Source organism: Eptatretus burgeri, chromosome 4, assembly GCF_056783735.1.
Source record: "Eptatretus burgeri isolate ZD-2024b chromosome 4, Ebu_testis_v1, whole genome shotgun sequence".
Lineage (NCBI taxonomy): Eukaryota > Metazoa > Chordata > Myxini > Myxiniformes > Myxinidae > Eptatretus > Eptatretus burgeri.
Genome location: NC_140964.1, coordinates 50,825,045 through 50,838,857, shown reverse-complemented (window position 1 = coordinate 50,838,857; position 13,813 = coordinate 50,825,045). Strand labels below are relative to the sequence as shown.

General features: G+C 43.6%; 1 protein-coding gene and 1 long non-coding RNA gene across 4 annotated transcripts in view; one reads left to right on the top strand and one right to left on the bottom strand.

Annotated features, from left to right (window-relative positions):
• Positions 1-9,183, bottom strand: part of LOC147028041 (uncharacterized) — a 39,049-nt gene extending 29,866 nt beyond the window's left edge. Inside the window, exon 1 of the long non-coding RNA XR_015057394.1 lies at positions 9,049-9,183. This is a non-coding gene — a long non-coding RNA (uncharacterized LOC147028041). The remainder of the gene's footprint in view (positions 1-9,048) is intronic.
• A 349-nt stretch (positions 9,184-9,532) lies between these two features.
• Positions 9,533-13,813, top strand: part of LOC147028039 (progranulin-like) — a 50,154-nt gene continuing 45,873 nt past the window's right edge. For all 3 annotated transcript variants that reach the window (XR_015057393.1, XM_085878002.1, XM_085877998.1), the window contains exon 1: positions 9,533-9,624. Coding sequence is in view for 2 of the 3 variants with exons in the window: in XM_085878002.1 (XP_085734128.1) it covers positions 9,548-9,624 (77 nt within the window). In the remaining variant the exon portion in view is untranslated. The remainder of the gene's footprint in view (positions 9,625-13,813) is intronic.

Here is a 13,813-nt window from a genome sequence, read left to right as displayed (position 1 = left end):
TTACTCATAGGCTGAAAGACGTCGGTATAATGGATCGTCCTTGCGTCAGCGGCCACGGCCACGGCCAGGACACTTATTTGCAGCATTCTTCAAACTTTTCTTCGGCATGACGAGGATGTTCACACTTCGATGTCTTCTAGCTTGGCTATGATTCCAATTGTCCATCGGCAGCGTCTATTTAAAATAGTCGAGTTTGAGCGTTTTAACACGTTCAGAAGAAACGCTTCAAATTTCAAAACCCCAGCGTCAAAAAACAAAGGCGAGTGACAGCAATTTAAATCGTTCATTGTAAACAATGAAAATAGCTGAGTGGTACCGTTTAAAAGTCGTTGAGTGTAAAAAAATCCAATTGTTGAGCGCAAGCGTCTACTTTCAATAGTGGAGTTTGAGCGATTTAGCACGTTCAATAGAAACGATTAAAATTTCCGAGCGCTAGCGTCAAAAAACAAAGGCGAGTGACAGCAATTTAAATCGTTCATTGTAAACAATGAAAATAGCTGAGTGGTACCGTTTAAAAGTCGTTGAGTGTAAAAAAAATCCAATTGTTGAGCGCAAGCGTCTACTTTCAATAGTGGAGATGCAGCCATTTAAATCGTTGAGTGGCAGCCTATGAATAGCAAACCCCCCCACCCCCCCCCCCCCCCCCCGTCACCGGCAAAGATAAACTGCCGCACGATATGGATAAGTTAGGCTATCGTTGGGCATAGTTTGTGAACGCCGGCTTCACGATAATTATTCGTTGGTATATCGTACCTATAAGTAATCAAAGCGCTCTATGCACATTATTACTTCATTGTGCATTTGTCCAACCCGTTATGAATAGACCTAAATCATAAAAACAAGCTACAGCTCATTGTTGAAAAAGCCCCATAAAAAATTAGCCGCGAAGAACTTCGAACAATGGTGAAAAGATGTCTCCTACCCGTGGACACTTGGACACAAGGACGATCCATCATAACCCACACCCTCCCCCTCACACTCGCCTACTACTGCCAACATGAACAAACTACTACTAATACTAATACTGATACTGATACTGATACTGATACTAATACTGTTACTGCTGACATGGACATCGACTCAAAAAGGACTCGAAAACACTGTTGGGTTCCCCTTTTATGAGCAGCATTTTTATATACCAATTCCCAAAACCGCTGGGAACACGTCTCTATATGGCAGTTGTAAGCCAGAAACACGTTCATTTATTTTTTTTTGTCGACCGGAAGACGTCATTGGAATAGGTCTACATACGTCGATGTGTGTTGGGACAACGTCAAGAATTGGTTCAAAGCACGTCAAACATAAGTTAGAAATAAGTTTCGCGTAAAAAAGACATTACCGCGACGTGTTTCGACTTATGAGTAGCTTATAAGTAGCGTTTGTGGACGTGTGTAAAACTTATCCCCATCGCATGCGGAACGTGTGTCATACGCCGAGTACGTCGTAAAATTTTGAACATGTTTAAAATTTCTTGACGTACTCTACTTACTATGACGTATGATAGCGTGCTTTAGCGTTCTACTCACGTATACCAAACTTACTCATACCGTATTTGACGTGCCCCAACGCTTGAGACACATTTTTCTTAGGTCGGCATACGCTGGCAAGATCGCCAAGGTGTGACCGCGATGTTGTAACTTCCATTTCTACGGCAGTTATGATTCGAATCGTTGTGCGTCAGCCTTTTAATAGGCTACGTCACGACAACCTCGGCGATGCGTGCAGCGCGCTATGCCTAAGTTAGACTATCGTTGGGCATCGGTTGTGTAGGCCGACAACAGGTTCAGCATTCGTTGGTATAAGTTATCTATAACACAACGAAACGTTCTGTGTCCGTTACCAATGCGTTATACATAAGACCAAGTCGCTATGAATACGTCCGAATCTTTAAAAAAAAAAAAAAGTTCAACGCAAGCCAGCGTTTTACATACATTTTAATACGTTGCCATCGCTGGCTAAAACGTCAGTGTGACTGGCCCTTTAGACTGGCTTAACAAGCTTTCTTGTCCAGTATGGCGACCTCCAAATAAAATATTGCAACACGTAAAGAAGGTAACGAAGGAGTACAATGACAAACACGCACAATAATTCGATGAAATATAATTATTCATACTTTCACAATATCTTTCTTTTATCAAATCCAATCTGAAAACTCAACGTCATTTATGAGCCTACAGAAACACCACACTGTATGTCAGGTCAGGTATGGGAGCATGCGCCGGTACTCCAGGGGCCTCCGTCTGGCTATTCCCCAGGCAGATTCCTGGCCCATCCCCATCTCCTTGAGATGCCAATCAACCTGCTGCAACCACAAGGTACGTGGTCGACCCATTGGCCTCCTCCACTCACGAGACTCCCTCGCTGAGAGAATCTGGTGAGCAGGATCAGCGTCAGGAAAACAAACCACATGTCCATACAGCGGCAGCTGACGCTCACGGACGATGCAGGTAACAAATCTCATTTGAGTCTCTCTCGGCTACCGCTCGTTGGACACAAAGTCCGACCAGCGATAGATAAGGATTTTCCGAAGAGACCTGGTACCAAAGGAATTAAGTCTTCGTCTCAGATCCCTGGTCAGAGTCCAAGTCTCACATCCATAGAGCAAGACTGGAAGCACCAAGGACCTGAAGACTCTGACTTCTGTCCTCCCGCACAGATACCAGCAGCGCCACACCCCATGGTCCAGTGAATCAATAACTCCCCAGGCCCAACCAAGACGTCTGTTGACCTCTGACTCACAGCCAGCGAGACATGAATATCACTTCCAAGGTAAGTGAATCTCTCCACGACCTTCACATCCTCACCACAAACAGGCACAGACAGGACAGCACCATCCAAGATGTCATTGAAAGCCTGGATCTTAGTTTTGACCCAGGAAACCCGTAATCCCAGCGGCTCCGACTCCTCATTCAGCACCTTCAAGGCCCCAAAGGATATCGAAAGTCTCCGTAAAGATGTCTGCATCATCTGTGAAATCAAGGTCAGAGATCTTGACATTCCCACATGATGCACCACAGCTTGATCTCTCTGACATCCTCCCCAGAATCCAGTGCATACAAGTGCTGAAAAGTGTGGGGGGCAGAACACGCCCGTGACGAACTCCAGTAAGAACTGGAAATGTCAGAGATGGTACCACCACATCTCACAGCACTCTCAGTACCAGAGTAGAGTTCAGACATCAGATTGATCAGTTTTGGTGGCACCCCACGAAGACCAAGAATCCTCCAGATGGCATCCCAATTCACTGAATCAGACGCTTTACAGAGATCAACACAGGCTGCAAGCAGCCCCTGCCGAAACTCTCGTCTGCGTTTGGTGAGGACCCGAAGAGCAAGGATACGGGCAATCATTGACCTCTTTGATGTAAAGCCTGACTGCTCTGGACGCTGGTGCTCAAGCAGATGGTGGCGAACCCTATCAAGAATTATCCGAGCAAAGACCTTGCCCGGCACTGAGAGCAGCGTCACCCCTCGGTAGTTGTTGCAGTCTTAGCGATCACCCTTCCATTTCCAGAGAGGGACAACAAGGCCCCTCTTCCAGTCAGTTGGGATGATGCCTGCGTTCCAGGCAGAGCACGGAACTGCATGCAACGACACGAGTGCAGCATTTCCACCAGCCTTGAGAAGTTCAGCATGGATGTCACAGATCCCTGGAGTTTTCTCCATTTCAATCGGTTCACCATAGCCTGTGTATCCACAAACAAAGGTGGACCATAGCTGATTGGAGGGTCAGCAACAGTGATTGTAACACCCCTGACGTCCAACTCGACAGCTGGTGGATCAGCCTGGTACAAGCGCTCAAAGTAACTGGCCCAGCGGGCCTTCACTTCGCACTCCTCCGTCAAGAGCCTACCACCCTCTGCTCTAACTGCAGTACACCAAGAGATGGGCTTGGATGAATGCAATGCACAAATTCCCCTGCAAGCATGACAAGAATCACTTGACCACAGTTGTTGCTCTTACCCCTCACAGATTCCTCGCACATAGGCCTCCTTGTCCAGTGCACGTCCAGTTTTACACCTCAGCTCCCTGAACAGCTCAGCTCTGCCATTCAGCCTGGCCCTGTGACTGTTCAATGGTATCCAGTGTCCCTTGAGAGCCAAAATTCTTCTTCGCCTTACGGTGAGTTCCAAGACATCCACCGGCAACATCAAGGATGGTGGTCTTGAAGGTACTCCACAACTCTTCAGGATCTCCCAAAGCACCCAGACCCCCCAAATCTCAACTCTGCTTGTTCGCAAATTCCTCAGCTACCTTCTCATCCTTGAGCTTGCCAACATCCAACCAAGGCTGGGATGGTACCATTCTCCTGGATTTAAGGTGCAACTTCAGAGTTGCCACAACAAGCGGGTGGTCAGTATTGAGGAACTGAGCACTCCGGTAGACCCTGCAGTTCTGGATTATCCTCCAGCGACAATCAACGAGCACATGGTCAATCTCCTTTGCCACACCGCCAGCATTGGAATTCCAAGTCCAGCGATGAGCTTATGGGCGCTAAAACCATGAACCGGCCACCCTCAGTCCATGACTTCTTGCAAAGTCAAGGAACTTGGTGCTATTCAGGTTCACAGTTCCAGACCCATGGGGACCAACACACATCTCATAACCATCCCTATCAGTTCCAGTCCATGCATTGAAATCCCCCAAGACTAGAAGTGTATCTCGCCTGGGGCACTGATCAACCACAGATTCGAGCATGGCATAGAATGCATCCTTCACGGTGGGATCACTCGCCTCAGTCGGAGCATAAACAGAGACCAGGGAAACGACACCCAAGGAGTGACGAATCCTTCGTCTCATAATACGCTCGTTGACCGGTGTTGCCTCAATTATCATTGTAGTAATCTTATTGGACACAGCTGCAGCAACTCCTTGGGCATGGTAACCATCAGAACGACCAGACCAATTGTTGGTGAAACCACCCTCCATGATCTCGCCGCAATCCAGTCTCCGAACCTCATTCAGTGCTGCCATACCGATGTCCAAATGCTTGAGCTCAGCTAATAGCAGAGGGGCAATTTTCAAAATAATGAAGTCTTAGTGTGACATGAGGGTCAAAAATTTAAAACAATTTTCATGAAATGCAACTGTGATTTTGTGATAGCCATATGTCTAGTCTTTTTAATGTTTTTAGTTTTTATTCCTGACACCCATAGTTTCAGAATAAAATTGGTTTACATTTTGAGGGATTTGCTTAATTTTTTTTGTATCAACATCAATAGCTTTGAGTGTAAAATTGCATTAACACACCTCATTCTGCTGTGTATTTTAGCAGCTGACATATATCTCACAAAATATACAACCATATACCGATATCATGCCAAAAAATAATAATAATAAAAAATTGATGTGTTTTTTTTTAGGCAGATTTCAAAATTTTTCCAATGATTCCAATCCACTAGATGAAATAAACTAGGTAACAAAAGCTCTGTTATCTAACATAGCATAGTCAAGCATGTTCACAAAAAAAATTCACTGCATTCAAGTTTTAATTGCAAATCATTTTGGCGTATAGTGCCGGATAATAAACAACCTGCAAAATTGAAATTTTGTCACACTCCAGACACTTATGTTACACTCCAGACAACACTGAGTGAGGATTTATAAAGGACACTGTGCAAGGAAAATACATGAAAGCCAAATAAATTATATGAAATTAGACACAAGAAATGTAGTAAAAAATAAAAAATATCTCCAAAATCAACATTAACATTTGGTATTCCCCTTAATTTGTACTCTTTTCAAAATAAAACCGTTTCACATTGCGTGAAATTGATTTGAGAGTACAATTGTTCCCCTTACCCTACAGTGCTATGAGTAACAATGACCATCACTTCCATCCATATTTTTATTCATCACTTGCCACATTATGCAAAAACACCATCCAAATCAGGAGTGGCCTGTGTCTCTATATGTACTTTCATTGATTAACTTGAAGAACTTCTATTAATGTCACGCTCAAATGCGTTACACTCCAGACATTTTGACACTAATTTTGATATTTACAATCATAATTATACTATCAGTGTTCTATTTTTTTTTTCAGAAAAATATTATTCCAGTTAGTTTACATGTAATAACATGATATTTACATATGTACTATTGTTATTTCTTGTTTTAAAGAAGATTAAGTGAAAGGCTTCATTATTTTGAAAATTGCCCAGAGACAGGTGATCATCCTCTCTTAGGGATAGGACATTCCAGGCACCCACCCGAAGGGACCGCCTCAGGTTAACCCAAGGAGACCGCCGTCTGGTGGACGACACCTCAGCACCACTCCGACACACTCTCCCGCAATCTGACCCGGGAATGGTACCCTGTGGTTTCCCTCCTATCATCAAAGATTGGGGGTCCTGAAGGCTTTGCCCCAATCCCGTCATCTGGTGAGCTGCCCTGCAAAGGGTACAGGAGGGAGGTACTCTCACGTAGTGGGTTTTTAGATTTTTTTTTTTGTGCTTCGAGAATGTTTTGCGGAATGAAGGGTTTTCTGGTGGCCGGAGTGCAAATCCTGCCACCAACCTCCTAATAATAAGGAACCCAACTGCAGATACAGTTGGGCACTAGATATGGATGGCCGTTGGCTCACAAGGAGCTCCTCTGCCCTTTAACAGGTTTTGTTTTTAATCCTGTTGGGTGTCCATTTCCAAACACCCTCCTCACCAGGAAACCTGATGGGGGAGACTGTTTCGTCGCTTGGTTTAGTCGCTTGGGGGAGACTGCATTTCCTTGGTTAGTAACCCTGATGGATTGTTTATGGTTAACCATTATAAATACTTTCATCATCTTACAAACACAATACATTTTTATCACATTTATTACAAGGCACAAGTCAGGATTAAAGTCAGGATCCGGTTAATAAATGTGAGAAACACCATGATGTTTGGTATATTATTTTATAAATGGAATATTTCACGTACCACCTTCTACCTGCCATATAAAAACATGAACTCAGAAAAAACTGACTGCATCAGTGTTGTAAAATAGTACTGTACCTCAAAACAGGCAACAATGCACCAGCAGTTATCTAACATCACGGTGTTTTCAGGGCTCGCCCGAGATTCCTGAACACCATCAGATAAAGGCTCAGCTCACAGTTACACGCTCACGACTGTGCCTTTACCATGACAAAAATGTCTGAAGATTTTTTTTACCTGGATAGGTTAGCAGGCCTCAAAGGGCAACCAACTAATTCATTCTTTTTTTTATTGTCCACATGAAACATTGAAATTTTCATCCACTGGCAATTCAATTCAAATTAGCATTAGACATGTGAATTGAATTTGACACAAATGATGGATGGTCTAAAACGACAGCACAAGGTAAGTTGAGTATGAAGGCAAACAAATGCCTGAACGATGAAAACTAAAATAAACCAATGTCACCTGCAGGGTGACCCGTATCTTGCCAAAAGGTGACCACGTGTGACTTCTTTAAGGTCACACTGAGGTGAACAGAGCTGCTATCCACCAAGAAGCGACTCCTTGAGGAATATCTGCCTACGAGAGATTCCGATGAGAATCGTTCAACAGAGTAACCATGAAAAATATGTGTTTGCCTCATAACGTCACCAAATGACGTCATAATGTCTCAAGCTTGACATATCTAGGAAGCACTCATCGAGGTGTTCAATTTGAGGTACTACACGATATGGTTCCTAAAACTTGAAAATTTGACCTTGGGGTCAAATGTGTTTGACCTGAGGCGCTAACCATGAAGGTCAAGGCCGATCGCCACCAAAAATTAATCAGCTGAGCGCCAGACCATGAACTATATTCCCATGAAGTTTGAAGACGATCCGATCAAAATTACTCAAAAAATAAGGGTTTCGTCGACTCCCCTGATTTGCGACAGTGACCTTGACCTTTGACCTTGACCTTCAAAATTTTATGCGCTGAAAGGGACCTCTATAGGCCTCTGATATGCGAAGTTACAAAAATTTCCAATGGTAACTGTGCTCTGCAGAATTTTTTATACGTGATTACAGACAAAAAATAAAAAAATAAAAAGAACCATACAAGCTGACTAAACATATCTTGCAAAAACTTCGTTTTGGCAAGATAACAATTACGAAGTGTGTGCGATAGGTCCTGCATTATCCTGTGAACCTTCAACACAGCACGTTTCTCATACAAGGTACAAACTGAGGGAAGGTGTGTCCGTATCACACCTGGGCAATCTTCCTGGGTCTTTCCACTTTATTTACGTTGTCTTTTGGCAAATTACCAAATGCACATATCAAATTGAAAGTAAGAATACTTTGAATCAGGAACTGATAGACAATAACCAAAACGTGATTATGAAACATTTTCAATTTCCTTAAAAAGTACAATCTTCCGTTTGCTTTACCTGCCAACACTTGGGAATCTTTGCTCCATTTCAATTTGTTATCAATCACTGTGCCCAAATACTTAAACTCAGAAACTTGTTCTACATTATGATTTGAATAATCAGAGGGTCGTGACAACCTGCTAAACGGCGAAAATCAAAAATCGTTTCCTTCATCTTATTAACATGAAGGACTAAATAATGACGGTCACACCAGTCTACAAATCTCTGAACTTTGTTCACATATTCATGCTTATCGTTCACTAGGAATCCTCTAATTACTGTATCATCTGCTTATTTGATAACAATACAATTAGGACTTTGCACTTGTCTCCCTCATTTTGTTTGCTTTGTACACAACACAACCTTGTGGTGCAACTCGACTCAAAAACCCTAACACATAATACCATATTACACTTCACCCGTTCTGGTCTATCTGTAAGAAAACTGAATTAATCTAAAAAGCCAAGGTGTAACATCTAATTTCAATAACTTGTCAATTGCTGTGTGTGGTGTAATGGCATTGAAGGCACTGGAGAAATCAAAAAACACTGATTTTACAAAAGACTTGGGAGTATATTGTTGTGGAAATGATCCTTTGGGGTTGAAGAATGTATCTTACAGTGCCAGTTAATTCTTAAGTATCTATTTGGTTTAGCATATCGTACTTCATGTGAATAGACATCTATGTGTTGCGTATGTAACAGATAGACGTCTGCCTCACCGATTCTTTCTTTTTCAGAACCATTTTTCCGTCTCATTATATGTGCTCTTTCCCAGCTGTCTTCATGGCCATTATACACCAAAAACTCTTGCCGGCAAGAGCGGCGTAACCGCCTCAAACCGGTTCCAAGGCTTGTCGCTGTTGCTGGCAAAACATCGGTTCATAATGCATTCACTCCCATTCGATAATTCCACCAATCGGGGGGAAGTGCAAATCATGCCAGATTACGATCCTGCCCCATTGATAATGCCACCAATCAGGGGGATGTATCGATTGGGTCAGTGCTGACTCCCCCAAATAATTACACCAATCGAGAGTGATCCAAATGGATCAGAAGTGACCATAGGTGGGGCTGCATTCCGCGAGCCAGGCCATAAAGAGTGGGCTTACTTATGGCTTAGGTCTTCTGGGCATTTCATCATTGGTGGCTGGCTCATCGATTCTCCGGAGACTAGCCGCTGTGCTAAATCCGGCTCAGATTTTTGCACGGGAGTGCTGCATGTGCCTTACTGCTCCGGACGGACCTGTTGTGGGTGTTCTGGGTGTGCCGTGCTGTTCAGGACGGACCTGGCACAGGTGTGCTGGGAGGGCAGTGTGAACATCTCGGTGTACTGGGGGGTGGGGGGGGGGGGTCATTGGCACGAAGCATAGACCCACCACTTCTCAAGATGTTTGTGCGTACGTACGTGCAAGTTGCTGTTGTCTGCTGTCTCCACATGTCGGTGGGTTTCAGGATGTGAAACCGAGACCTACCGTGTGTGCGTGTGTGTGTGTGTGTGTGTGTGTGTGTGTGTGTGTGTGTGTGTGTGTGTGTGTGTGTGTGTGTGTGTGTGTGTGTGTGTGTGTGTGTGTGTGTGTGTGTGTGTGTGTGTGTGTGTGTACATACGTGCAAGTTGCTGTTGTCTGCTGTCTCCACATGTCGGTGGGTTTCAGGATGTGAACTGAGACCTACCCTGTGTGTGTGCTTGCGTGTGTGCATTGTTGTTGATTGGTATCTTCATATGTGAATTTCAGAATGTGGAATGGAGTCCTCCCAAGGTGGGCTCAAAGTATCCACCTTTATTTCAGTAAGGGGTCACGATTCATGGACCAAGCTGTGAAGTTTTCTGTTCTCAAAGTTTTGTGTCGAGGGCTCTCTTCAGGATCGTCGATGAGCCCTGGACAGCTTCCAACTGTAGTTTGTTTGTAGTGATATTCCCAGGGATGGTTATTCATATCTCTGTGAGGTTCTTCTTCATCATTCCTGGAGTTCCAACTCTCACTGATACAACTTTGGCATTCTTCAGCTTCCAGGATCTTTTCACTTCATTCTTGAGATGGTATTTGGTCATTTTCCCGATTTCTGCATCCTTTAGTCCAAAATCACTGGTATCAATACCTCACTTAGCAATGCCTTCTCTCTTTTTTTTGTACTCAAGTATGATATCTGGTCACAATGCTTTGTTTTCGATGTACATGCTCGATGGGATCATTACGTGGTACGTGAGCGGTACTTCCAAGTTTTCAGTCCATGCTTTTGGTTAATGCTCCCACAAATTTTCTAGAACTGGGATATCAAAAGTTTTTGCAGATGTGCCTGTGGTTAACATTACAAACTCTGTTGTGTCATTGGATGTACAGCTGTTCTGATATGAGTTTTTTTATTTATTTGTGTTCGGTCATTGAGCATAACATATCACTTTCTTTGCTAACGCCACCTCCACCCCTCACCTATCTCTTTATTTTTTTTCTCCTCCTCCCCCCACCCCCCCCACCCTCTGTCTTTCCCCTCCTCGCTCCCCCCTCCGAATAAAATGCAGCATTCTCCTCCCACACCGCTGTCGCTATCTCACTATCTCACTCACTCACTCACTCACTCTCACACCCTCCTTCCTGCAGTGTATAGCAACGTTTCATGAGGCGTTGCTCTCCCCACCTCCACCCCCCTTCCTAGCTTCCCCTTCTTCACCCACTCTTCACTTCCCCTCCCTCCTCTCCCCACCCCCGCCCCCTCCTTCCCTCCGTCCTCTCTGCCTCCCCTCCCTTTCTCCCTTTCTCTTTCTCCACCCCCTTCCCCTTCACCTTCCCGTCAGTGAAGTGATGGGTTGTATCGACTCGTATTAAATATCAGCTAGTCTTTGAATATATAATGTAACAAGATAAAATAGCTAGAAATTGCAACCCAAATCGACAAATTGGAATGTTTTGTTTTGCAAATACCAAAGAACAAATGCAGGGAATTGATGAAAGACTTGATAAAAATACAAAATGACCCCAATAATTCATGCACGCACTCCGCTCATAAACCGGCATCGTGACTCACCCTAACAGTTTAGATATGCAACCATGTTGTGAGAACAAAATCCCATGCAAAACTAACCAAAAACAGTCTTTTCTCTATGTGCACTGTATGTATGTCTAAGTTCCTTTTGCGAGCTTCAAAATGGCCGTGCGACGGCTTCATGGTTGTGTGCATGTGAATGGGCCGACCCTCTATCCAATCAGTATAATAGAGATCAGTGATGTGAACTTGTATCGTGTGTGCATGATAAAGATTGTTTCCTAAAATGGCTCACAAAGCTTCTAAGAGAAGCTGAAAATACTTGGAAAACGACCTGAGAGAAGGTTGGGGCGTGCTTCTGCACAACGAAAGAGTTGGAGGGAGACACCGTATCTGGTTTGGGTGCTTCTGAATACCGATGGGAAGGACATATCTGCGGCTGGTGAATGCACAGGGTGAGTTCTATGAGCAGGAAATGGTAGGAACTCGACACCTCTCATCCACAGATATTTTTCGTATTTCTACATATTTCCGTGAGTCAGATTTGCATCCTGGAACACAATAATTACGTTTAACCATCCTGGCAACTTCGTTTAAATGCTGAAAATTATGTTATAAAGGCTATTTCACTCACAGATTTCACTCCAACAATGGCAGGTTAAAAGTGTCCCGGCCAGCAGAAAGGAGTCGCTGAAAGCACATGTATGAAAGGCCTCATTAGCATCCATATGTCATTCAGAAAGTCCTGTATTGCGAAGGGTTATGGTAGGTGTTTTGCCGTTTTATTTCCAGCAGTCGGTAACAAAATAGGAATTTAGAATTTGTTCAGGGTGCTGGGATAATTCGCTTACCCGTCCATAAAGGCACCGTGGGATCTCCAATGTTTATTAACGACCAGTGCTGGCAGACGGATCCACTCGCTAAACATCCATCTGACAGACCGTGCATATATTTGATTGATTCCTCCCACTACATGTGAATCGCCAGGGTGACAGTTTATAGCCAGGCTCAACAGCTCAGAAGCGAGTGTGCATACATCGAAGCTCTCTTGCCCCCCCCCTCCTCCTCCGTTTATGGAGATAAGTCTTTGTTCGTATGCAGCATAAGGCTGCGGGGTAGCATCATTGGCCGAAGGTGCGGCTGTGCCACTGATGCAATGCCCTCTCTGCTGGTTAGGGCAAGAATTTGGAAATTGTTCATGGTGCTGGTGATATCTCACCGACTCTTCACAAAGGACACCATGGGATCTTTAACATCAACCAATGAATGCTTGCATACGGGTTTTCCGTTGATCGTCCATCCGAGGGACAGTGCACACATTGATGGATCACCCTGCCTGTGGAAAACCGGGATGACAGGTTATACCTGCGTCGGGATTCAAACCCAGGCTAGACAGGTTAGAGTCGAGTGTGTGTACCCCGAGGCCATCCTCTCAGTCGTAAAATACCCACATTCAAAATTATTATATTAATCATTGCCACAGAGGCATAGACAAAGATTGCTTTGTAAATTTTAATCCAAAGTATATTTACATTTTAGCATGTCTGTAAATTAAACTTTAACAACATACGACAACTCGGTGAAAAGTAAACAGCCTTGGGAAGTACTGTATTCAAAGGAAGCAGGTGCTCTTGGTTTGTTGGGAATTTTAGGAAGGAAAGAGTGATAACGAAAAGATCATCGTGTGGGAGTGGATCTCAATGGTTCCTTAAAAAAAAAAAATCGCACACGCACATGCACACAATCCTCATTACCTTCCTTATTTTGGATATGCCTGATTTGCCATTGCTTTCATTGCTTGCTTTTAAATTTCCTTCATTTCAACATTAATATCCCTTTTGCATAGTGAAACCACGTGATTTAGTTGACAGAGCTTGGTACGCCTTGCAGTTTTAATTCGGAGCCGTCTTTTTATTACATACATATGAATTGGTGGGTGCAAGTATGAGAAGATTTAAATTGTAAAAAGAAAAGAAGGGAGGATGGTTAGAGAAAGAATGAAGTGTTTGGGGAGTGTGGTGCAGGAGTGGGGAGAGAATGGATAGAAGTTTAGGAGTGGATATGAATATGGGAAGAGAAATGATGAAAGGGCATGTATTGAAGATACAGGCTCGGGAGGAGGGCAGGGGAAGGTCAAAATTTCACCATATTTTGGTACGTAATAAATAGACGGCTCAATGTAAGATCTTCATTGAATTTGTCAAGTCACGTGGAACTCTGTGAATGAGCACAGAAATAAAAACTGATGAATATATGATCCTCTTAATGAAAATATATGGGTTTTAAAAAATTGTGCATAAATTATCATTTTTCTTGGAGGTTAATGTATTGATGACGTCATGCGTGACACTGACACCATATGGTATTTTCCAGGGAACGAGTTTGCTGGCTTGCTCGGTGAAAACATGGTTCGAAAGAGCGAGTTTCAGCAAAACAAAATGAACAGGACAGATGATACGTTTGGTGCTTTTAAAGCAGTGATGATTAAACATCAAAACCAATTTT